Source organism: Peromyscus californicus, unplaced genomic scaffold (genome assembly GCF_007827085.1).
Source record: "Peromyscus californicus insignis strain IS unplaced genomic scaffold, ASM782708v3 Scaffold_7__1_contigs__length_154581171, whole genome shotgun sequence".
Taxonomy (NCBI): Eukaryota; Metazoa; Chordata; class Mammalia; order Rodentia; family Cricetidae; genus Peromyscus; species Peromyscus californicus.
The window spans coordinates 96,486,911-96,513,363 of NW_026294595.1; the positions used below are offsets into that span (position 1 = coordinate 96,486,911).

The window sequence follows — 26,453 nt, forward strand, 5'->3', positions numbered from 1 at the left end:
GGGTTCTTTCCTCATCATTTAATTTAGCTTAATTTAGGCTTGAATTCTTCTCACTGAATTCATTCACTGAAGTTGGGGGTTGCATAGCTCAGTGGTAGTGCAAGGCTTGCAGAAGCTCTTGGTTTTATCCCTAGCACAGCAAATTAATTATACTTATGTATTAGGAACTTTGCCAAACGTTGAAGATAAAAATTGTGAATGATTGTGTCCTCAGGAATGTCGATTCCAGCTTTTTGCTGCTGTCTCTCTCGCTTACTTTCAATCCACCTTTACAAATAGATGCTTTCTTTAGAGATCGTCGTCGTCTCACAATTTAATAATGCTGTAGAACATTTCTTGAAAGACGACCTTATGAAATGTTTATTTTTAGACCCAAAATTCACAAGAAACGGACATTAATAAGAGAATGGCTGATTACTGTCTATCTTTTTAAGACTTCAAAAACTATGGTTATATAGGGAAAATAAATTTAAACAACAAAATATCTAAACTAGCTCGTCCCTTAATGTCCTCACTGAGCAGCCCAGTGCCAAAGGGGAAAAAATTTCTGCTCCTTTTAGGTTCTTTATCATCAGTTTACCTGTTCGATTGCACTCAGTCAGGTGAGGACCACAAGCCTTCTCTCTACCAGAAATGTACCGGAGCACAAGCCACTTGGTTTCTCAAACTTCAACTTCACCAGTGCCTACCGCAGGCAGTCTACCGCAGACAGGAAACTGCAACCTCCGCCGTCGTTAATGCTACCTTTTCACATCTAACCTCATAATGCTTCTTTTTGTTGCAGCCATCGCACTGTGTCGAAATCTGTTTACATAACTATTTTGCTACTGGGTTGAGGACAAAATAGAGCATAGGCCTGGCACAGACCACGGAATTCCGAAATGTTTTCGCCAAAGAATCACCGTGCTAGCCTCCGGGGGCTCACGGGAAGGGAAAACCCCGAGAGATTGGGGTCAACTTCGATCTGGAGGCCCGCATGCTGTCTCCTGCCTCCACCCAGCTCGCCTGCCCGCTCTCAGTCCATCAGTAGTAGATGATGGGTTGCCGGCAGGCGAGCACCACCCTACTCACGCGTGCGCACTTCCTTTTCCTTCCTGGGGGCCTCCGGCTGGGGTTGGCGTCTCCCAGCCCAGCGTCGCCCCGCCCCGCCCCGCCCCGCCCCGCCCGCCGCGCGCGTCGCACGAAGGGGCGGAGCCTGGGCCGGGCGCCCAGTCAGCCACGGTCCCAGCCTGCCCCGCGCGGGCCAACGAGAGCCAGCCCAGTGACTCACCTCTGCCGCGCTAACTCTTCGCAGCTCTTTCCTGCACTCACGCTCGCCCCCGACTCGAGATGGCGGCGGCGGCGGCGGCGGCGACGGCGGCGGCGGCGGCGGGGGACTCAGACTCCTGGGGTGAGCAGAAGTTCCGGCCCGAGTGCGGGCCGCGGCGGCCTCGCTCCCACGCGTGTACTAACGCGCCCCACTCTCTTCCGTAGACGCGGACACGTTCTCTATGGAGGACCCGATGCGGAAGGTCGCGGGCGGCGGCACGGCCGGCGGGGACCGCTGGGAGGGTGAGGACGAGGACGAGGACGTGAAGGTAGGTGCGGGCCGGGGCGCCAGGCAGCGCGGCAGGCGCCGGCTGCGGGCGGGCGGGCGGGCGGACTCGGGGCCCTGGGGCGCCGCCCGGGCCTGCGGGCCGTGGGTCCCGCGTGAGCGTCGGCCCAGCCGTACCCTGGTTCCCTCGGCTGGCCGGCCATGTGGGCAGCAGGCGGCGGCGTGGCCGGCCGGACTCTGGGGAGGGTGGTGGCAGCCCGAGTCCCAGCCCTTCACCGAGGGGTCCGCTCCCCGCCCTGGATCCTAACTGGCGACGAGAAGTGACAGCAGCAGTCGGATCGGCCCACGTGCAAGCTTCGCAGTCCAGAACCTCTCACCGGAACGAGCCGAGCAGATTGGAAACTCGGTTTCGGTGTTTTGTCCCATATGGAAAGTAGGGAGACCCACCCGCCTGCCTTTGCTAGTTCGGGTCTCCCAGGTGTCAGTAACTTAGGCGTGGTCCTGAGGGGCCGGTAGCTCGTTCCAGCGGTTGGATGCAGAAAATACCTTGGTTTTTCTAAATTAGAATTGGAACAGTAAAGCAACTTTTAGCTCTCCCTTCCCCCACTCTGTGGTAAGGAGGATGAACTCAGCACCGAGATAACTAACAGGTTAGTGGACAGAAACCTAGGACAGAACTGTAAACTGTGAAAAATGGAAAGGTTAACAGTTATGCATCTACACAGGGACAGGCCTAGAAAAATACCAAAGATTTGGTGGTTGACGTAGATCAGGGGCCAGTGGTTTTTTTTTTTTTTTTGTCTTGTGAATTCGAATCCTGTTCACCTTTATTGTTTTTGAAAATTCCCTCGGGCTCATCCTACAGCTTTAGAAGTCATTATCTTCTGTGTTCATTAAAAAAAAAAGTTTGAGAAGTCTCACCTCTAACTGTATACTAGTGAAGTTTTCAAAGTCTTGTTATATATATATTTTTTTTCTTTTTGTTTTTTCGAGACAGGGTTTCTCTGTGTAGTTTTGCGCCTTTCCTGGAACTCCCTCTGTAGTCCATGCTGGCCTCGAACTCACAGAGAGCCACATGCCTCTGCCTCCGAGCGCTGGAATTAAAGGCGTGCCCCACCACCGCCCGGCTGGTGTTCAAATTTTTGAGCTATGTAATTATTGTAAATTTAGTAGTACTGTTTGGATTTTTTGTCTTTTCTCTGAAGTTTGTTGAAGTGTGTGTCCATTTTACCAGACAACCTGAATTTGAGGAATGAAGTGAGTTTTGCATACATTGAAGTTAACAATGACTGATAGTATACTGAATGGTTACTTACATGCTTTGTTTGCCTATTCTATACACTTCACTTGGGGGTGATTTGTTACCAACCTTACATTACCACACAACAGCATATTTTCAGTTTTGATTTTTCACTTTTCCTAAGAAGTGGAAGTTAACACATAAAAAAGTTTTAAAAAGGAATGGGAGTAAGTTGGAATCAAAACGAGGCTGGAGGAAATTAGAGGAATTGGGAATAAGTTCCAGAATGTTGTTTAAAGTTGTCCGTAATGATGTATTGACCTGGGATTATGGAATCTAAATGGTGTTGATCCTGATGTTTGTAATTCTTGTTACTACAGATTGGTTCTCAGCCTTCCTAATGCTGTGACCCTTTCACATGTTTTTTTGAACATGTCCTCGAGTTGTGGTGACCCTCAACATTAAATTATTTTCGTTGCTATTTCATAACTGTAATTTTGCTACTGTTCTGAATCAGTGTAAATATCGTGACCCCCATGAAAGGATCATATGACCCCCAAAGGGTTTGAGACCTATAAATTAAGAACTGATGTAAGTCTTGTTAGAGCTTAATTTTAGAGACTTGGAAGTAAAGTGTTGTAGTGTTAATCCATTCTCATGATACAGTATAAGAATAGTTTGACTCCTAGATTTTAGAATTATACTGATTATAATGTTACCTTGGCATTTACTAGATTTGTGGCCGCAAGCAAGCCATACTTTCTCAATATGTAAATGGTCATAATGAGTCCTGCATTACATAGTTACTTTGTTGTTTTTTGCTTGTTTTGTTTTGAGAGAGGGTCTCATTGTGTAGCTTAAAGGAGTGCAACAGCATGAGAGTAACTTTGTATATCCCCCCCCCCCCCCCCCAGGGTTTCTCTGTGTAGCTTTGCGCCTTTCCTGAAACTCACTTGGTAGCCCAGGCTGGCCTCGAACTTACAGAGATCTGCCTGCCTCTGCCTCTGCCTCCCCAGGGCTAGGATTAGAGGCGTGGGCCACCACTGCCCGGGTGTAACTTTGTATTTTAAATGAGCATTAAGCAGGGCCACCTAGCACTTGGTAGGTATTTAATAAATATTAGTTTTCAGTCATGGTTTTTTTTTTTTATCCTGTGGAAATATTTAGGCTGCTAAGATCTAGTATCTGAGGTTTATTTTGTGCCCCATTTTATCATTTCCTAAGGATAGAAAGATTAAGTATTTTCTATAGTGTTTATTTACTATGAATTTTGTGGGTTTTTTTGGGGGGGTGATCATGGTTATTGAACAGATTTTTGCCTGTTTGGAGATTTGTTAAAATTGAATTTTGTCATCTAGCATAGCAGTGAGTACCAAGCTTTTGAATTTTTATGTTGTAGCATTTAATCTTTTTGTGAGGGTATGCAAGCAAGGATTGATTTTCCTGAAATCAAATAATCATAGTCCTTAAACAATTCAATATGTGCATCTTTAAAAAAATACCTGAGTTGGGCACAATGGTAAGTGCCTGTAGTTTCAGCACTGGAGAAGTTGGGGGAAGGATCACTTAATCCATGATTTTAAGACTAACTTGGGCAATGAGTGAGAATTTTGTCGTAAAACTGTGGAGTGTTCTTTATTTTATGTCAAGACCAAGTGCTTTCCCTTTATAAATGACCAGTTTAATGCTACTTTTTTTTTTTTTTCAGTTTAATGCTACTTACAGTATCTGTTTCAGTTACCTGTTCTAGTTGACTGTCCTTCTCAGTAGACAGTATTTTACCTTTCCAGAAGGTACCTTGCAGTGGCAAAGATGGACTTAAAAGTAAAGCTGTAGACCTTTAATATTCATGGAGGCCTTTTCTCAGTAGAAAGGTGAGAGCTAGTGGCTAGAGAGATGGCTCAGAGGTTAAGAGCAGTAGTCTCTTCCTGAGGGCCAGAGTCAGGTTCCTAGCACTCACGTCACAACGTCACAACTGCCTGTGGCGTTAGCCCCAGGGCATCCGGAGTTTCCGTTCTTGTAGACCTGCTGTCTGTCACGTACATACCCACAGACAGGCAGGCAGGCAGACACACATCTATTTATTTATTTGTTTTAGTTTTGTTTTTTGTTTTTTGTTTTTTTTTTTTTTGGTTTTTCAAGACAGGGTTTCTCTGTGTAGCTTTGCGCCTGTCCTGGATCTCACTCTGTAGACCAGGCTGGCCTCGAACTCACAGAGATCCGCCTGCCTCTGCCTCCCGAGTGCTGGGATTAAAGGCGTGCGCCACCACCGCCCGGCTTTGTTTTAGTTTTTTAAGTGAGAACTAGGGAACATGATTTCTGGCATTGTTTACTTGAACATTTTCTTACCAACCTGATATGCAGAGGTGTGGAAAGAATGTTTTACTTTGCGTGTATGACTGGAATGATGTCCCATGACTGGAATGATGTCCCATGACTGGAATGATGTCCCGGATGTAGATGCAGGATTGAGTACCTACTGGAAGCAGAGACAAACACAACTTGAAATCCCTTTTACTAGATTCCCTACATTCCAATTGAACAAGTTACAAATTAGCTTTATTCAAAAGGTTACAAATGTTTAGAGAAAACTTCTGGCTGTGTTCAGCTGACTCAGGCTTTTTTTTGTGTTCTCTCTCTCTGTCTCTGTCTGTCTCTCTCGTGTGTGTGTGTGTGTGTGTGTGTGTGTGTGTGTGTGTGTGTGTGTGTGTGTGTTTAGTTTTTTTAGGTAGCCTCTCTTAGCCAGTTGAATTCTTGAATACTAGGGTTGCAGACATGTACAACTACCCCCAGTTTATATGCTGACTTGGGGATAGAACCCAGGGTGAGCCACCAACTGGGCTACATCTTCAGCCCCTCAGCCAGTTGTTTCTCTAGCTAAGTTGATTTATTACACAAAATCTCAGAGAGCTGACCCAGGTAAAAACTGAGCACTAAGCAGTCATGTCTTACTCATTTTCTTTAAGGGTCTATTGAAACTAATAGTTTAAATCTTACATAATAAGGACTTTTTCAAGTATTTTGAGGAACGGGATCTATATTTTATTTTATTTTTGTTTCTTGTATTTTATTTTTGAGGCAGGATCTCCAGTTTGGATCCTCCTGCTTCGGCCATCCAAGTTCTTTGATTATATGTGCATACCACTTCAAGATCTATGTTTTAGAGAAAAGTGTGATTACTCAGAAGGTGACCATTTTGCATAAAATAGGTATCTTTTTGTTTTATTTTCTTTAAAACGGTGTCTCCTACAGCCTAGGATTGTGTTAGATTCACTGTGTACCTACCCAAGGACAGCCTGGGACTCTGGTCTCTTGGCTTGGCCTTCCCAAGTGCTGGGATTTCAGGTGTATGCTGTGGGCCTGGTTTATGCAGTTCCAGTAATCAAACTCAGAATGTCTTGACTACCAACTGAACTATATCCCCAGGCCTGTTTTATTTGGGAGGTAGGAGAAGCAGTCTAGTTATGTAGATGAGGCTGGACTTGAACTCTCAAGTTTTTCCCGCCTCAGCCTTCTGAGTGCTGGAATCACAAGTGTGTTGCCACCATGCTTGGCTGAAAATCCGTGTCTTGAAGAGATTATTTTTCTAATTTACAGAAAAGTACAAATATGCGGAAGTGGTTTAGTAAGTTCTTCACTGCTTCCTGCTCCTCAACTCAGTGAAGAGAGTCACCATCATTTTTTCCCCCTTGAGACAGCCTTGCTTTTATGGCCCAGACTAGCCTTATAACCCCTGTCAGTTCTCCTGCCTTAGCCTCCCAAGTGATAGGGTTGTAGGAGTGAAGGAGCAACCATGTCTGGCTTCAGCCAGACTACTGTGAAGAAAATCCCAATCATTTCAGTACTGTAATAATTTTTGTAAAATAAAGTTTGTAAAATAGCAAGTTTTTACTTAGAAAGCTTATTATTGTTATCATTATTATTTTGCAGTTACTGGAAATCAAATCTAGGTGCTTCTACACATAATGTGCTACCATTGAACTTCATTTTTAATCCTAAAACATACTTTAGATTTTTTTTCTGTTTTTGTATGGGCACACATGCTACATTATATGTGTAGCAATCGGAAGATAGGTAACTTTGGAGTCTGTTATCTCAAGTATGTTTTTTATTGAAAAGTATTTACTTACTTTATTTGTTGTACTGGGCCATTGCAAGTAAGTTAGTTATTTGTTTAGTTAGTGTCTGGTTTTGGGATTTTAAAGATTAATTTTATATGTCTGAGTGTTTTGCCTGCATGTGTGTAAGTGCACCATGTCTGCCTGATGCCCATGGTGGTCACAAGAGGGCCTCAGATGACCATGGACCTGGAGTTATGGTTGTGAGCCAGGGCCTCTGCAAGAGTGATAAGTGTTCTAAACCACCGAGCCACCTCTCCAGCCCTGGTGTTCAGTTTTTTTTTTTTTTTTAAATTCATCTATTTATTTTACATCCTGGCTACTGTCCCATCGTAATGGAGTAGAATTTACTGAAACAATTACTTTGACCTAAAGATGGTAGAACATTTATTTAGCTTTCTTTTAAAAACTGAATTTTATTTTCCGGAGCTGAGGACCGAACCCAGGGCTTTGTGCTTGCTAGGCAAGTGCGCTACCACTGAACTAAATCCCCAACCCCAAAAACTGAATTTTTATGAGAAGTCTAGCTCTGTCGGTTCTGAGGCTGTTTAGAACAGAAAACACATAAATTACAGAGTACTAAGAAGTTGTTTTTCCAGTAAGAAATTTGATATATTTTGTGGCCTGGGGCTATAGCTCAGTTGATAGAGTGCTTGCCTAGGACACATGGAGCTCTAGATTCCATTTCCAACATTCCATAACCCTGGCATGGCCGTGGTGCCCTCCTGTGATCTCAGCACTTAGGAGGATAAGAAGTTCAAGGTCATCTACTCATAGGGAGTTTGAGGTTACTCTGGGCTACTCTGCCTTTAAAAGGAAATAAAAATTAAATTAAATTTGCTCTATCTAAACCAAATTATTTCAGGAAAAAGGGAGAGAAGTATATGTTAGTCCTGGGATATTGCTGTGAGGCAAAAACAGTTTTACTGTTCTTTTGAAGCTATTCCTGTTTGACAATCCATAAATATGTCTTCCTTCAGTTGGAAAGCATTTTCGGGCCTTGACTACATTCTCTCATTGCATATGACACTCTGCATTTTAGTGTCGTAAAAATGACAGAACCAGCCAACGGTTAGGTGCATTATTATAAATTAAAAAAAATGTTTTTGTTTTGATTTTATTATTTGGTTGTGTTTGGTTAGGAAAAAGATTTTGAACTTGCCAGATAGTAGTGGCGTATCCATTTAATCCCAGCAATTGGGAGGCAGAGGCAGGTGGATCTCTCTGTGAGTTCAAGGCCAGCCTGGTCTACAGAGTTCCAGTATAGCCAGGGCTGTTACTCAGAGAAACCCTGTCTCGGGTTTAGACTTGAAAAGCAGCCATGTCTTTCAGAGAAATAATTGAATTCAAATGATGTTGGGTGTATATTTGTAGGGCATGAGTATGTATGTACATAAGGAAGTTATAAACAGCCCCTCTTCTAAAGAAAGCTGGCCATTTTAGGAAGGCAACTTGAATGTTTTTGTTTTTGTTACAGTCTCAAGGTCCAGGCTGGCCTAGAACTCCACAGAGGATGGCTGTGAACTGATCCTCCTGTCTCTACTCACGAACTGCTGGAATTACAGTCATGAACCACCAGGATACCTGGATCAGATTCCTGGAGTGTGTGTTGTTTGTTTAAGTAATGGAGGTTGAATCCAGGGCCTCATGCATGTTGTGCACATGCTGTATCAGTTGAGCTATATCCCCAGCTTTTTAATAGGATATTAATAGGTTGTATCTTGAACATAACACCTAGGTCTGTCTGTCTTCCTTTCTTTCTTTTTTGAAGTGATAGATAAACTTACAGTCTCTATTTTAAGTGTTTTGCAACACTTTTGTCATTTTATCTGAAAAACTTGCCAGCATTTACAAAGTCCTTGTGTTTACAGAATAGTTTGCACAGTTTTTCTATAGCAATTGTGGCAGGCATTCTCTACCCTACATTTATTTTTTTAGGACTTGCTAATTTCATAACTAAGGAGCCAAAATTTTAAAAATTCCTGAGGAAGCTCCTGAACCTTCTTTGATAGTTCCAGCTATTTGCTCTCTTAAGAGAACTAATATGATAGTAGTAATTCAGGGCAGGTTTGTTGCATGTATTTGAGGGTAATGGTGATAGACAGTGGCTTGCCTTTCATGGTCCTTTGTGCATTGAGGCAGGTGTCATGACTCTGCCTAGAATTCATTTACAGGAACTGCCTCTTTTGCTACTAAAACCCATTCTGGCCTGGTTTGGTGGCACATGCCACAAATCCAAGCATTCTGTAAGTGGAAGTAAGAGGATCATGAGTTCAAAGCCAGTCTGAGCTACACAGCAAGACCCAACCATAACACCTCCCTCTAGCGCCCCCCCAAAAGGGAATTTGATGGAATGGAGGATTTCTAGGGAGCCTCCTGTTTGCATGGATAGGAGCTGGGGTTATCTTTTGTTGTGGGAAACTAGAGAGTAATAGGGACAGGGGATATAGAGTTGGTGTGGATAAGCTACTAAGGGTGCTTCTCTGTGTTGAAGGTATCACCAAGGTACTGCTTATTTTGAGTAATAGTTCGCTCATGGCTTTGTGGTACTAGACAGAGGTTTGGAGATCAGTGTCTTTAAATTTCTAAAGAAAATAAGACATACTGTAGGCACCTTGAGGTTCGAAGGTGTGTAACTAATACAGTTGTATGTATCTGGGCATATTTTATGTATAAGTATGTACCTTAACTCTACTCTTTAATGAGATCCCCTATGATCTAGGGGAGCATATTCTAGAACTAATTGAAAAAAACCAATCTTAGTAGGAGGAACTTAGTTTGTAGTTCCTTTATATTTCAAGTCTCACAGGAAGTTATGTTCTGTGTCACTTTGGTCCATTCAGAGCGAGTCCCTTTATTGTTTCTTACTGAGATCATTCGTTGGCTACATCTGGGCCACAGTTTTCTTTTTCTGTAAAATGGGATATGTAATAGGTAGGTATTATGCTACCTTACTTTTAGGAGTGTTCTGAGGATTAACCTTAATGTTAAATAAAACATGAAAAAACTCCTAGCATAATTTTGGGTGCAAAGTAAATGCTCATCAATATATGCTATTACTATTATTATCTCAGTTTTAAATCTGCACTCTCTGGAAATACACATGACCCTCCTGTTATATGAAGCTCTGTCTAAGCAGCATATTACAGACCCCAAAATGCCTGGTAGTTTACTTCTGTTTTTAGATCTTTGGTTCCCTTTGTACTACAGTTTTGATGTAAGAACTAAGGCACAATAGTAAGGCAATACAAACATTTCATTTTTAATTTCTAACTCTAGTATCTTAGTTATTCAAATAATGACTAATTGATTTTTCAGTTTGTTAAAACTCAAAACCATGGGTTAAATTTGACAAGTGATTGTAAAAATATATTTACTTGGGGGCTAGAGAGTTAGCTCATTGGGTAAGAGCACTGGCTGTTCTTCCAGAGAACCCAGGTTAGATTTCCCAGCACTCACATGGTAGGTCATAACTATAAACTCCAGTTCCAGGTGATCTGAACCCTCTTCTGTCCTGTCTGGGTACACGTGGTACATATACATACATGAAGGCAGAACACCCAAACAGAGAAAATTGAATGTTTTAGAAAATTAGACATACACATGTACATAAAATTATTCCTGCTCTGCTTGTTCGACCCATTGCAGCCTCAGTCAGGAGGATGGATTTTTAATTTCTTTGCTGGATATATAAACTTGTCTTAATTGAGGTTTAGTATATATACCTGGGTTGATTTAGAGTTGCCATCTGTAATGCTATAAAGCTAGAAGCTTGTGTTTGTGTCATAGTTGTGGTATATTAGTCAGCCTTTGCCTCTTCTACTAGCGTCAGGGCTTCCTGCTTTGTACCTTCCCTCTGATGGCTCATCTTCAAATGACATGTCATACTGTGTCTGATGGTTGCTGAGACTTTGTTTTACCTATAGGTTAAAGCTCAATTTAAATTGAAGGCTGTCTCCATCCCTACCAAATTGGGATCGCCTAATTCTATAGAGTCTTCAGAAAATTGTGTTTGAAATTAGGTTTATATGTAGCTCAGTGATAGAGTTAGGCATAGAAAAAGCAGAGTATAGGTCTACCTCAAAGTGCCTTGCTCAGCTTTAGGAGGCAGAGCCATAAAGGTTTAATTAGTTCTTGACTCATCTCTAATACTGTGCCTAAAAATATTGTGTAATTTGATTCATTGACTATGGTTGTGTTGTAAGCAATACTGCTTGAAACAAATGACCCATTGACTGGAGAGTGGAATATTTGGTCCATTTGATAAACAAAACAATTGATAAGTGATGGGTAGTAAACACCCGACTGTAATCCCAGAATGCAGGAAGGGAAGGCAAGAGGATCGTGAGTTCAAGGCCATTTTGGGGTACATAGGTCAAACCAAAAAATGAGATAGCAACTGATTTAAGGCTTATAAATTTGAGCTTGGTTATCTTGTATTTTAATTGGTACGCTTTTTATGGCATTAGATAGGTGGATATAAAAGCTTATATGAAAAAACAAACACCATGGTAAAAACATTAAAAATCTTAAAAGGAGGAAGGACATTAAACTTACATTATTTTATATATGCAGACATTAAACATACCATAAAGCTTCTGTAATGAAAGCAGTGTGGTACTAAGTGGGGTGTTAGTTACACCTATAATCTCTGCACTTAGGAGATAGAGGCACGATCACTGAAAGTTTCAGACTAGCCTAATCTATATGGCAAGATCTGTGGGGTTTTTTTTGTTTTTTGTTTGTTTTTTTTTTTTTTTTCTATAGCTGGATTAGGGAATCTAAATTAAAAAAAACAATGAAACCATTCTAGAAGAAAACATGATGAATTCTATGGTATGAGATTTTCTGACTTAATGCAAATCCAGAGGTAGCAAAAGCCAATGACTCATAAATTTTACTGTATTTGAGGGACAATTTCATTAAGAGAGGAACAGACAAGGGTGCCTATTATCTTTGCTCTGCTTACTAGTATACTGGAGATTGAGTTAGTACAATTAGAAGAATTAGTCATGCTGGTGTGGAGGGCCTTCACTCACATCTTTGATCCCATCACTTGAAGGCAGAGGTGGGTAGATGAATGAGTTGGAGGTCAGCATGGACTATATAGGGAACCCTGTCTCAAAAGTCAAGAAGTAGTGTATCATTTCTGTTGTTTTCAGGTGATGTGGTACAGGTTGTATAGTATGTCCCTTATCCAAAATGCTTAGGGCCAGAAGTATCTTCATTTAGGAACTTTTTTTCTCCAGATTTTGAGGTGTATGTATGTATGTGTAATGGTATAGGACACAAGTAAACATGAAATGCTTTTGTTTTAAATTTACCTTATACACATAGCTGGAAGGTAATTTTATACACTATTTTTAGCATTTATTCTCTTTGACTAAAGATCTATTAATGGATCAGATGTGGAATTTTCTGTTATTTTTTATTTTTCAGTAGTACTGGGGATTGAACCTAGGTCTTGTGCATGCTAGACAAGCATTTACTATATTCCCTAGCTTTCTATTTTTTACTTAATTTTGAAACAGGATTTCTTACTTTGTAGAGGCAGGCCTTAAACATTGATCTGTCTCCCAAGTAGCTGGGATTACATTCAGGCTTGTGGTACTAGCCCCAGTTGTTGTAAGTATGGAATATTCTTGTGGCAACATGTTGGTACTCAAGAATGTTTTGAATTTTGAAATACTGCAGATTTTTTAATTAGACAACTTCAAAGAATTGATGAAAAATTTAACTTAAGTGGTAAAATTACTGTTCAAAGACTGGGTGTGATGGCCTGTACTCCCACTTGGGAAGTGGTGGCAGAAAGTTTAGGCATTCCAGGCCAGCCTGGGCTATATTGGACTCTGTCCTTCCAAATACTAATGTTCAAAGCCCAGTAGCCTTTGCTATATACAAATAACTAATTATAGGGCATGATGGCAGCAAGGGAAACCTACTTAGAGAAGCAACAGAATTTATAGAATACTAGGAACAAACCCAAAGAAAAACACATAAAACTTCTTACACTCCTGAGATACAAAAGTAGACGTGAAAAATGGGAAGATAACCCTTGGCTAAGGGCCTTACTATAAAGGCCATAATACCAAAAAATATCAACAAGCTTGTTTGTGCAGAGTTAGGTTAACCCTAGAGAGCACATGGACAAAAATACATGTAAGAATTACTAATGGAGGTTCTTGTCTTCAGGATAACTGGGATGATGATGATGATGAAAGTAAAGAGGAAGCAGAAGTCAAACCCGGTGAGCACTACACTCCTTCATTGTTTTAACCCAATGTCTTGCTGTACTTTATTTTCCTCTTCCTGTACTACTTCTCTGTCCTCTCAACACTCAGATTAAATACCTGCTGGTTTTCTGTTTGACTGCTGGGTCATCGCGTGGGAGAAAAGAGTAGAGGAAATGGTATTATGTGAATGATCTTATCTTGTCTATTTGGATCTTTGGGGATAAGATTTGAAAGGAAAAGACCTTTATCATTTCCAGAATTTCACCATCTGAAAGCTAGGGGAAAGTTTCGTTTCTTCAAGTTCAAGCATCATGTCTGCCTTAGCCATAGACTAGAAAGTATTCAATATAATTGTAAATAAAATATTTCTTTCAGAAGTAAAAATTTCAGAAAAGAAAAAAATAGCAGAAAAGATAAAAGAGAAAGAACGGCAGCAGAAGAAAAGGCAAGAAGAAATTAAAAAGAGGGTAAGTTCTGTCAGTTTCCTTAAAATGCATACAGAATTCATATGTGTCAATTGTGGTACAGTGTCTTAACTGACTGCAAATATTACCTGGTAACTTGAAGGGCTCTGTAAAGACAAAATGGATATACCAGAAGATAGATGAAGCCCAGAACAAATTGATTTTGCAAAAATTGAACCCAGAAGTCCTACATCTGAAAATATTTTCAGTTTCATCAGAACAGTTAGATTGTGCAGTGACCACACTTAACTGTTTTTTGCTAGCACCTGCAGTTTTGTTTTTTTTCTTTCAGTGCTGGGATTGAATTCAGGGCCTCATGCATGTAAGTGATCCCTCTACTACTGAGCTGTATGCCCAGCCCACCTGCAGCTATTTCTAGTCACAGTTCTACACAGTGAACACACTGAGCAAACCTTTGTCATGTCCTAAAGTGGTTTTAATCTTGATTATTTGTAGCAGGATCCAGAAATTCTACCTTATTTATTTATTTAATTTTTTTTTTAAAAATGTGCATTTGTGGTTTTGCTATGGGTGTTGGGGTCCCCTGAAACTGGAGTTACAGACAGGTGTGAGCTGCCATGTGGGTGCTGGGGATTGAATTCTGGAAGAAGAGTCAGCGCTCTTAACCCCTGAGCTATCTCTCCAGCCCTCTATTGTATTTATTAATTAATTTTCTCCTTAATAGGAAACATTTTCATAATTCAGACATAAAAACTTACAAAACACTCCTAAACCTTTAGTTACTTATTCTGTCTTTCCCACTGTCCCACATGTAAACACTTGTCTCTTACCTTTCCAAGCTATCTTTATATTTCTGTATGTATTATCCCTATCTCTTTGAGATAGGCTTTAGGTGTATAACCTAGACTGACCTTGAACTTTATTTCCTCCTGCCTCCACTTCCCAAGTGCTGAGATTACAGACATGCATCACTAACTGGCTGTCCTTTCTTGTATAGTTTCCACTTCAATTTTATTTACTTTATTGTAGAGATCTTTCCATACATAACATGTATAGTATGAATTCTAACATGGAAGTACCTCTAATATTTTTCTTTACTTTTTTTTTTTTTTTTTTTTGAGACAGGGTTTCTCTGTGTAGCCTTTGCTGTCCTGGAACTCACTTCCATAGATCAGGCTGGCCTCAAACTCGGATATCTGTCTGCATGCCTCTGTTTCCTGAGTGCTGGGATTAAAGGCATGTGCCACCACCCTATGGCCTTTTTTACTTTTTGTTAAGAAAAATCTTCAAATATGCAAGTAGGAAAATAATCAGGCATGGTGGTGCACTCCTGAAATCCCAGTACTCTGGAAGCCCAAATTATATTACTGTAAGTTCAAGACTAGCCTGGGCTGTATTGTAAGTCTCATAAAGCCAAATGTGGTGGTATTCATACCTATAATCCTGGTACTTAGGAAGCAGAAGAAGACTGCTAAAAGTTGGATGCTAGCCTGGTCTATATAGCAAGTTCTAGGCCAGGTAGGGCTACATAGTGTGAGACTGTCTCAACAACAACAAATAGTACATATCACCTTATATTGTTAGTGTCTTCCCAGATTTGTTTCATCTATTTTTGTTTTGCTTAATATAGCTAATATACTTTACCTTTAAACCTCTGAAAGGAGATTTTTTCATATGATTGCATAAATACAACCTGATATTCTAGAAATCTGTATTTTTAGATTTGAAGCTCTCTTTCTGTCTCTCTGTATTTATATGTATATAAGTATACACATATATGTGTATACCTATCGATCTATATCTATACATACATACATATATATATATATATATATTTTTTGTTTGTTTGTTTGTTTGTTTGTTTTACCAGCATAAGAGAGATGTGGCATGAGATCTACATCCCTAAGATGTGATAGAGTGCCTGCCTGTGTGGAAGGTGCTATGGTTCAATCCCCATTACTGCTTTTTGGGGGGGGCAGGATTTGTGGGGGTGACAGTGTCTCTGTATAGTCTTCACTGTCCTGGGACTCTCTGTAGACTAGGCTGGCCTTGAACTCAGAGATCTGTCTGCTTCTGCCTCCAAGTGCAAGCAAGGATTAAAGGTGTGTGCCACCATGCCTGACTCTGCCAAAAAATTTTAATAATTCTTTCTTTTTTCCATAAACTTGTTATAAGATTTTTGTAATTTGTGTTTTACCCAAACATAGTAGTTTATTATTTGAGAATTTTATGCTTGCATATGTTTAGGCCAAACCCCTAGTTCCTCCCTCCACTTCCTCATTACTCTCCCTCCCAACTTCATATGCTGTGTTGAAAAACTCAGAGTCTACTTAGTGCTGCCAGTATGTAGATGGGTATAGGACCATCTACAAATCCCTGTGTTCAATCCTAGCACTTCCTAAAACAATGTGGCGGTACATGCCTATAACCCCATTGCTTGGGAGATGGAAGCAGAAGGATAAGGAGTTCGAGTCATCTAAGTTACATAGTGAGTTTGAGGCCAGCCGGGGGGTGGGGGTGGGGGTGGGGGAGGCTGTCTGTCTGTGTGTTTGTTCACACCATCATATATGGTACATATATGAATGAATAACTGTATGAGGCTAAAAACATGGAAGTTTCAAGCAGGGTGTGGTTCTACATGCCTATAATCCCAGTGGGAGAGTTACAAGTTTGAGGATAGCCTGAGGTACAGATAGAGACCATGTCTCAATAAAGAAACAAACAAATTTGTAAGCTGTGGGTGGTGGTGTATACCTGTAATCTCATCCTTTCCTTACATGAGACTATCTCAAAAAAAACTATAAAATCAAAAAACTCGAAAAAATTCTATAATGTATTATAGAATAAAGTTTAAATCTGCTAACTGGAGTTTAGTACTTTTGTTTTCCGAGACCCCTGCCTGTGCTGGAACTGACTTTGTAGACAGACCATGCTGGCCTAGAACTCAGAGATCTGCCTGCCTCTGCCTCCTAAGTGCTGGGATTAAAGGCGTGTACTACTGTGCCCAGTGTAGGATTTCTTTATACTTTTTTTCAATTTAGACTATATCCTAACTTTTTGAGACATGGTCTTTTTATATAGCCTCCTTGGCTGGCCTGGAATTTACAGTGTAGACCAGGCTGGCCTCTAACTCAGAATTCTACCTGCCTGTGCTGAGATTATAGGTGTGTGCTACCTTGTCAGGATGATTTCAAACTACCCACCACCTTTTTTTTTTTTTTTTTAAGATTTTAAAGAATATATCTTGTTAAGTGTGTGTAATCACGTAGTAAGTTCTAGTGTTATTATTTTCCGAGTGTTATTTTATGTACAGTTCAATACATACTTTATTTGCTTACTTTTACCTTTTTTTTTTTTTGAGACAGGCTCATGTAGTTCAAATTATCCTCAGACTTGCTGTGTAGCTGAGGATGACCTTGAATTCTTGGCCCTCTTGTCTCTTAACTACTGAGTACTAGGATTTCAGGCATGTACCACCACACCTGGTTTGTTTGTTTTCGCCTATTTGCAGCTTCAGGTGAAATTCAAACATAAGATCTTAGCATTGTACAGCCTAACTGGTATGAAGCTCAAAACAAAATCCTTCATGTTCAGTGTTCAGAAGCAGAAATTGCATCCTCACAACTGTGGGGCCATGACTTGGCAAAGGACCTCTGGAAGAGCGGTCAATGCTCTTGATCTCTGAGCATTTCTCCAGCCCCTAAATTGTTCTCCATATGGGGCTGTGCTTTTCTGCATTCATTTGTGAACAGTCTGCCTTTTTCCCCTTCCTCAACTAGAAACATTTAGGTATGTAAAAATAATAATTTGTATATTTAAAGGTACCTCTGTGTGCTTTCATGATCAGAACAAGCAGTAAAATCATAACTCAGCAGCCTAAGGCATTATGTTGAATGACTCTTAGTCACTTAGGTTTTCAGGTTTTTTATTTCCAACCTGGAGAGACCTTAACTTGAGTATTCTTAGTTTGTCTTAGGTCTGACATTGAGATATTTTCAGTTTTGATCCTTGTCTAGGTCTAAAGACACTTGGAAATATTTCATTTTTTCTTTTTAACCTCTTTACATTTCATTTCCATGAACAAGGAAATACGTTTTCAGAATGAGAATTTGCACAGGCAGGAACATACATGAAGAGTCAAAGGTGCTTCACTTTTCCCAGGAACTATTACTATGAGTAACATACATCTGTAGGAAATTATATCACCAGGTGTAGAAAAGACACCAGACTGCTATCTACCCTTTCAGAAGGTTGGGGAATAAGTGAGAGCTTTACATTACTGGGGTGTCACATGGTTATTTTGATTACATTTGTTTGTAACTCTAAAATAAAATAGAACTTTTTTTTCCGATGCTTTGAAAACATTTTTAATGTTTACATTATCAGATGAACAATGCTACACTTTTTGTTTGTTTTTTGTTTCTTTTTTTTGAGACAGGGTTTTTCTGTGTCACAGTCCTGCCTGTCCTGGAACTTGCTTTGTAGACCAGGCTGGCCTGGAACTCACAGAGATCCACCTGCCTCTGCCTTCCAGGTGCTGAGATTAAAGGCGTGTGCTACCACCTCCCAGCACAATGCTACACTTCAATCATTTGGTAGTTGAACATTTAGGATGTCACTAAATTTACTTGCAATTATAAATAATTATAAATAATATTCCAATAGATATTATCTTAGGTGTTGTCCCCCCCCCCCCCCCCATTTTATGTGTATGGGTGTTTTGCCTGCATGCATATCTTTTTATGTACCACCTGAGTGCCTGGTGCCCTTGAGGCCAGAAGAGGGCATTGGATCCCTTCGAACTGGAGTTACAGATGGTTGTGAGCCCCATGTGGGTGCTGGGAAGAACAGTCGGTCCTCTGGAAGAACGTCCAGTTGTGATCTTTACCACCGAGCCATCTTAGTGGCTCCTCCCTTTAAAAAAAAAGTATTTTTCGAGTGTTTTGCCTGCATGTATATTTGTGTACTGTGCTCGTGTGGTACCTGTGGAGACCAGAGGAGGGCCTTTAGCTCCTGGAACTAGATTTATGAGTCAACATGGGGGTGCTGGGATTTGAGCACAGTTCTATGGAAGAGCAGCTAGTGCTCTTAACCACAGAGCCATCTCTTCAGCCCCCATCTCAGGTTTCTTAATGCAAATATTATAGAATTGCTTGATGAAAGCATGTAGAAATATTTTAAGATGCCTTATACAGGTTTCCATATTGCCCTAGAAAGGTTGTTCAGTGTCTGTTGTGGCAGTATGTGAAGAGTGCCATTTCATCTTGCCTATAGTTTATCTACTCATTTTTAACAATGGATAGGGAAACAAATAGCCTCTGCCTTTCTGGGTGCAAATGTCACATCAGTTAGATGTTACTTCTATTACTGTGGGCGAGTTGTTTTATACCTCTCTGTGTCTCCATGTTTTATTTCATTATCTGTGTAATTGAGATATGAATATCCTTTAAAGTGTTTAGAAGAATGCTGAAATACAGTACTCATTTTGTATGTACTTACTTCTTTGTGTTAAGTGCTGACATAAAATTCATATAATACAAAAATAGACTGTGTCCACTATAAGCTCGGCTTTTGTATGAAACTTATGTTTCGTTTTAGTTAGAAGAGCCGGAAGAACCTAAAGTGCTAACACCTGAAGAGCAATTAGCAGATAAACTTCGGCTAAAGAAGCTGCAGGAAGAGTCAGACCTTGAATTAGCAAAAGAAACATTTGGTAAGATGGTGGGTGCAATGTTGAGCTACTCCAGGTGAAAAATTGTGCCAGTCTTAATACTAAAAGATCAAAAACCATGTTTTTAAAGGACACATACATTCTTACTGAGATCAGAAAAACAGTTTTAAGCTCTTGTTTATATATTTAAGATTACTTGACAAAGTATAGACATGTTTTCAGATTTCTTGAGTAATTTTTTAGAGTACCATATTATTAAATATAAGACATCATTTGTAACACATGCCTATAATCCTAACATTTGGAAGGCTGAGACAGGAGGGTCAGAAGTGGTGGCCAGCTAGGGTTATATAGCAAGACTGTGCCTCCCAACGCCCTCCAGAAGACATCAGTAGACACAGTAAAGTATACTGTTACCTAAACTTATGAACTGGATAGATTCTGCTGTCTACAGCTTTGAAATTAAAGTATCAACTGTCTTTGGGGCATTCTGGTGCCATAAGTCTAGCTAGGACTTGGGCAGAGCATGTTGGTCCATGTAGAATATTCATTAGTGGCTTTCTTTTTCTTGGCCTTTGTAATACCCCATCTTTCAGGGCCATCATTTATCTTACAGCTTATAGTCCATCCTCAGGGAAGTCAGGGCAGGAACTGAAGCAAAAGCCATGGAGGATTGCTGCTTATTAGCTTGTTCCTCATGGCTTGTTCAGTCTGCTTTCTTACAGTTCCCAGGATCATCTGCCCAGGGGTGGCACTGCCCACAGTGAGCTTGGCTGTCCCACCTAAATCAGTAATCAAGAAAACGCACCACAGCCCAATCTGGTAGGGACATGTTCTCAGTTGAGGTTCCCACTTCTCAAAGGAGACTCTGGTTTGTGTCATGTTGACTTCAAAATAGCCAGCACACTAAGGAAGATTAAAAGACAACAGAGAAATCCAGACTTCTTCATTTGTCAAGTTTGTCATTACCTGGTGTGAAAAAATTCACCCAACCACCTTCTCTGGAACACAAGGGATTTGCTTGGTCCCCTTCTAGGAAAGTGTGACCATACCCCTTAGTGGGTCTTTAGCAATGTCAGCTGTGACTGTGGGTGTTTCTCTATTTGTGATGGTTCATCTGTGTATGCTCGGTGCAGAAAATCTCATATAGGATACCAGCTACAGATTAAGAAGTGAAAAATGAACTAACACAGGCATTGTTTGGTTAATAGGAATTTACTGTTTCTTGTACTACAGTGCTGAATCTGTGGTATTGATAGATCATTTATTTGACATTGAAAAAGGTATGTACAGAAGCATACATACTTTTAACAGAATTCTTTTAGGCTAGATTAATTTTTCTCTCAGGTTTTAACACATGGTTACCTCTACTTAATTTTTGGAGTTATTAGCTGATTATTTTTATATCCATCTTTTTTCTTATCCTTTCCCCTCTTTGTAAAAAGTTTCTTTTGTTATTACATTTATTGGGTTTGTGTACTCAAGAATGCCTGTGGAAGCCAGAGGACAACTTGTGGAGTTGCTTCTCTCTTGCCATGGGGGTTCAGGGGATTGAATATAGGTGGTCACACTTGGTGACAAATATCTTTACCTACTGAGCCATCTCCCACCCCGTCCCTTTAGTCTTTTGTCTTTCTTGGACATATCTTTTGAGAATATCCTCCTTTGGACAGCTAGTAAATTCTGTGGGTCCCTTTTTTTTTTATCATGGCTTTTGTTTTTGAGGCAGGGTCTCTGTGTGTAGCTCTGGCTGGTCTGGAACTCACTGGGTAAAGCAGGTTGGCTTGGAACTCACAGAAAAGCTTGCCTCTGCTTCCTGAATGCTAGGATTAAAGGTGCTTTCTAACAGTTTACTTATTTTTAACAAAGGAAACCTGTTCAACTGAAACAGGAATCAAATCACAAAACAAATCCATGACACAGAATTATAGGTTTTTAGTTTTTAGTGCAGGGGATTGAACTCAGGGCTTCATACATGTTAGGCAAACACTACCTGAGCTACATTCCCAGCCCATATGGTTTTATTATTCTTTTATTGGTTGGTTGCTTTGTTTCTTTTTTGAGACAGGTTCTTGCCAGGCTGGCCTTGAACTCTTCATCCTCTCAAGTGCTAGAATTATAAGTGTAACTACTCCACTCCATGTGCTTTTTTATTAGTAGTATTTGACAGTACTGAGCAGACAGTGATGAGGGTTATCTGCACCAGCTGCAGTGTGCTCTGAAGTCATGGTGGGAATTTGTTAAATATGATTTATTGCCTAAAATAAAAATGGAAGCAAGTGAAAAATTGGAGGTTAGTAAAATTCTAGATTTTTTTCTTTTTAAGTTTGAATTTTGAAGACACCCCTCTGAATTCTGTCCAAGAACTCGAATAGGCACAGGTTAAAAAACTCAATAGTTTAAAAAGCTTCCTAAGGCTGGAGTGGTGGCTCAGTGGGTAATAAGTCTGACAACCTGAGTTTGATTCCCCAGGACCCTCATTGGTGGAAGGAGTGAAAGTTATCCTCTGATTGCCACATGTAGGTAGGTCATGGTGGTGTGTGCACACACAACGTGACAGTTTGTTGTTTTTAAAGTCCTGCTTTAGGATAAAACTGATTTAGATAGCAACTTGTTTTATGAACTTTAAAGTTTTTGTTACAGGGAGGGGCATGTGGAGATCAAAAGACAGTTCTGTATAGTCAGTTTTTTCTCCCCATCTTTACATGGGTAAGCTCTCTTACCCGGGAGCCATTTCACTAGCCCCTCATTGATGAACTTAAAATGTTTGTATCTTCCTAATGCTTCAGGTCTTCTTTCCTGCAGGTGTTAATAATACAGGTTATGGAATAGATGCTATGAACCCATCTTCAAGAGATGACTTCACAGAGTTTGGAAAGTTACTAAAAGATAAAATTACACAATATGAAAAATCACTATATTATGCCAGTTTTTTGGAAGCCTTAGTTCGAGATGTCTGTATTTCATGTAAGTGATACTGATTTCTAGCCCCTTTTATGAATATATTAAGAACACCGTACTTGGGAAAGTAGTTTTTTTTTTTTTTTTAAATATAGCTTTAATGCTATATAATGTAGACTTTTGGGATTTCCTTCTTAGCAGATGTTTTTGGAATGTTCTCCAGTTTGAGTATTTGGGGGTGGGGGCAGGCTGCTTTCATTGTTGTGTAGGAGCTTCTCAGAGATAGCCGGCTTATGCCAAGCAAAAGCACATAATCTCCTAAAGGACTACAGAGTGTCTTTAGAAGGAGTGGACTAGGGGCTCCTCAGGTTTAGAGCTCAGTAAGACCCTTAAGAACTGTTGGTTTACAAATGGAGTCTGACCAAAAAAGAAAAAAAAAAAAAAAAAAAAAAGCTGGGCGGTGGTGGCGCACGCCTTTAATCCCAGCACTCGGGAGGCAGAGCCAGGCGGATCTCTGTGAGTTCGAGGCCAGCCTGGGCTACCAAGTGAGTTCCAGGACAGGCGCAAAGCTACACAGAGAAACCCTGTCTCGAAAAACCAAAAAAAAAAAAAAAAAAAAAAATGGAGTCTGAGATGCTGTCCAAATTGCCCAACAGAACTGGCGCCTTTTTGCTGGGACACTACACCAAGAATGTCTAGGGGTGGTGAGGGTGTTAGGACTCGTTGTAGAGTGAGAAAAAGGTCATGATGAATTAGGAGTTGTATTTTCTTTGCAGAATGATCACTAAGCAGGGGATGCTCAAAGTGATTGGTAACCCACAGGGTTTTCTTCTCTTTTTTTTTTTTAAAGATTTATTTATTATGTATACAGTGTTGTTTGCATGTGTCCCTGCAGGCCAGAAGAGGGAGCCAGATCTCATTACAGATGGTTGTGAGCCACCATGTGGGTGCTGGGAATTAAACTCAAGACCTCTGGAAGAACAGACAGTGCTCTTAACCTCTGAGTCATCTCTCTAGCCCAGGGTTTTCATTTTACATGTACTGTTTTTCCTGTGTTTCTTTTGCAGGGACGGGGTTCTGACCAAACCCTAACATTTTCTGTATCTAAGAACTGATTTACTGATTTCTTTTCCAGCTTTTTTTTTTTTTTTTTTTAAAATAAGTAAAAGGATATGTTGTCTACTACTAAATGTTGTTGTTCCTGGGCTAGAAAGCATACCAGAGGCATTTGTGTGTTTAATTATCATTGCATGTTCAATGTACCTGCTACTCAGTGATTGTAGAGGCTGTGGTTATTCTCCCCTCTGTTTAGACTGAGCAAAGACAGCAAGAAGCAGTACCAGTGCTAAAGAGTTCACAAATAGTTTTTTTGTTTTTCAAGATAAGGTTTCACTGTGTTGTGTAGCCTTGGCTGTCCTGGATCTCACTCTGTAGACCAGGTTGGCCTGGAACTTGGAGATCTGCTTGCCTCTGCCTCCCCAGTGCTGGATTAAAGGCATGTGCCACCACCGACTGGCTAATTAAGGTTTTTATAGTCATTGAGTTTACCATTGTACTTTAGTGAGCTATCACTGAGCCTAGCCATAGACTGAACAGTTACTTACCTGTTTACTTATGAAGGAGAAATCCATAGTTGTTTTAATGGAGTTACTTAAGTTTAATGACATACAAATGATTTTTTATAAGGATATCTATTTTGATTTTTTTTTAAATGCTTAAAAATTGAAGTTTAGTAGTATGTCTCTCTCTTTTTTAAAGTGGAAATTGATGACTTGAAAAAGATTACCAATTCATTGACTGTGCTTTGCAGTGAAAAACAGAAGCAAGAAAAGGTAAGAGCAAGCAGTACAGAGAAATGACTTTCATTAGGGTGGGGCTGTGGGCAGAATTCCCTCAGAATTCAAGAGCCCATTGAAATTCTCAGTTAGAACTGAACAGCAGTGTGGGGCCTGTTGTCTCCATTCACTGACATTTGTGTTCTTTTCTGAGACAATAAAAATTGTTATAGCTTTAGCATCTCTTTGAGTGCTTGCTGTGACAGATGAAATGCCCATGGCAGATAAAGGTTCATGAATTTAACTCTTCCTTCATTTTTAGCAAAGCAAAGCCAAAAAGAAGAAGAAAGGCGTAGTTCCTGGAGGGGGATTAAAGGCCACCATGAAAGACGATCTGGCAGATTATGGTGGATATGATGGAGGATATGTACAAGACTATGAAGACTTCATGTGACATTTTACCTTCTCCTGGTGTCTTCTTTCTGTTGCCCACAATCCCTTCAACATGTAGCACAACTTCCTTTCTTTTCAGTTCTGCCAAATGCTACAATCAGAAGTGCAGTATCTTTTGTGCTGGTTATTTAACCCCTTGACACTCAGGTGCTAATGAGCAAATGAGGGAACTTGGATCTTGTTGCCAAGGGGTTAAAATTGGGAACCTCAGTTGCTACTAAATCATAGTTTAAAAACAAAAGAAACCTAATAATGTTGTCATTGTTGCTATCTGATTCCATAGCAGCAGTCACTAAATTGGAAACAAAGGTTGCAACATGACAAAAAAATTGTGTAGTATTTACCAGCACCATTCAGTAATACAGCCTTAACCATACCTCCTTGAACTACTTCATAACTTGTCAAGAAAAGCAGTTTGCAGCAAACAAGGGCATGTGGGATGCACCTAGTATTAAAATTGCTTTGTCTTAAAATTGAGAGTGAGGATATTAAAAACATGTTGTGAAGAAGACTGCTTATCTCAGAGCGAAGATACTGTGGCTGAAAATACTAGTTTGATACTTAAGATTTTAATGACCAAAACCCTTCAACTTTGAAGCTGAAGAAGGTAAACCTCTCCATTATTACAGTGCAAGTGGTGGACGCTCCAGTCATTGACTGTCTAGTTATTTATCGGCCTATCTCTACTGATGGAGGACTTCAGATGGGGGAGGGAACTCTGTTTCTATTTGCCTGATTCAAGTGTCTGAGAAACAACTCTTTCTGTTCTAGGCTGCAACAGAAATACTTAACAGGGTTTTGGCATTTCCTTTTCTTTATAAAACATGCTCAGCAAACTGCGCCAGTTAACTACAGTTTGGTAAATTGTTATGTTAACAATTATGACATCTGCAATGTTTTATAAAGCAACTAATTTAATAAAATCACTATTGTGAGGACTTAAATTTTGTGTTACCTCCCAAGAGATAGTTGAGAGTACAGGTTGCAGCTCTTGGGTGGAGTTCTCTGTGTACTAAGGCTTAACCAGTGCCTGATGTAGTTACAGCTTTGAAGCAGGAATGTTTGGGGTCTTTAGTTTAGTGTAGAGCAACAGAGGCTGCCTTCCTCTTGTTTATTTGGGAAATTATCTTGTTTAGATGCTAAGGCCCAATTAAGTACCTAGAACTATTCATTTGGAATATTGGCACCAACTGCTCACGTTATTACAGTAAACATAAATTGGGTGATCATTTTAAGTAATTTAACCAAATTTGTGGTTAGTTTTTTTTTCTCCCCCATAATTGTCACAACCAGCACAAAAATTTTTAATTTCTCTTCTATAGGCAATAGGAACCTCAAAGCTCTGTAGACTACTTAGTGGAAAACAGGACCATCTAAATGACTTGAATTAATAGAAGGCCGTGACTACACAGCAATAACTATAGTAAATACTGTTGAAGGCAGACAAGGGCTAAGATCTCCTTAGCAGTAATAATGACAGACACTGAATTAAAACCTATTTTATTATAGAAAGATCAGTTTCTAACTCATGAAAATGTATCACCTGTTCCTTAACTGTGTAAATAAGATTAAATTGCTTTGAAACTGGAACCTGCAGGTACAGGTATTCTTTAATCACTACTGTTTCTCCTAATGTAGAAGACACTCTAACAAGCTTTTGATCTTAATACCAATTTCTCCTTCATTCCCTACAGCCACAAATGACTGATGTGATATTGTGTATTTTTGGGCCTTTTACCTCAAGTGGGGATAAAGATCTCCAAATACTTTATTGCCGTATTAGGTACAAAAAACAATCAGGCATTTTTCAGATCTTCTAACCGGCGAGCATATCTTTAAGACAGCATCCTGTTTGAGGGTCCTTCAGAAGCACATTTACAATTTCAAAAAATTTGTGTTCATATGCCAACTTGTAATGCAGGTAGATATCTTCACAATATGAAAGTAACTTCTTCAGGTTCTCTGTGACCCTGTCGGTAGGCTGGTGGTGTTTATATCTACACAGAAATGTGTAAAGTATAGGTTAAATACTGTCTCATCAACAAGGGGGGTCAGCTCTGCCACCACTATCTGCAGGGGTGTCACAGCTTAGGAAATTATCAA

The 26,453-nt window shown here is 40.1% G+C and overlaps 2 protein-coding genes across 2 annotated transcripts in view; one reads left to right on the plus strand and one right to left on the minus strand.

Moving 5' to 3' along the window:
- Nucleotides 1-1,218: 1,218 nt before the first annotated feature.
- On the plus strand, nucleotides 1,219-25,288 carry Eif3j (eukaryotic translation initiation factor 3 subunit J). Its single transcript, XM_052726412.1, has 8 exons — nucleotides 1,219-1,390; nucleotides 1,474-1,577; nucleotides 13,085-13,139; nucleotides 13,501-13,592; nucleotides 19,149-19,263; nucleotides 22,027-22,188; nucleotides 23,881-23,954; nucleotides 24,220-25,288. The coding sequence occupies exons 1-8, from the start codon at nucleotides 1,330-1,332 to the stop codon at nucleotides 24,349-24,351; spliced, it is 795 nt and encodes a 264-aa protein (XP_052582372.1). The 5' UTR covers nucleotides 1,219-1,329; the 3' UTR covers nucleotides 24,352-25,288.
- Nucleotides 25,289-25,834: 546 nt separating this feature from the next.
- The window catches only part of Spg11 (SPG11 vesicle trafficking associated, spatacsin), a 73,097-nt gene continuing 72,478 nt past the window's right edge, over nucleotides 25,835-26,453 (minus strand). Inside the window, exon 40 of the mRNA XM_052726410.1 lies at nucleotides 25,835-26,347. Within this exon, the coding sequence (XP_052582370.1) occupies nucleotides 26,167-26,347 (181 nt within the window). The 3' untranslated portion in view covers nucleotides 25,835-26,166. The remainder of the gene's footprint in view (nucleotides 26,348-26,453) is intronic.

Excerpts from the sequence above, each read along its gene's own strand:
- Eif3j (XM_052726412.1), top strand. The coding sequence starts at position 1,330 with ATGGCGGCGGCGGCGGCGGCGGCGACGGCGGCGGCGGCGGCGGGGGAC. Across the intron at positions 1,391-1,473 it reads GGGGGACTCAGACTCCTGGG|ACGCGGACACGTTCTCTATG; the intron begins GTGAGCAGAAGT and ends TCTCTTCCGTAG. Across the intron at positions 13,140-13,500 it reads GGAAGCAGAAGTCAAACCCG|AAGTAAAAATTTCAGAAAAG; the intron begins GTGAGCACTACA and ends TATTTCTTTCAG.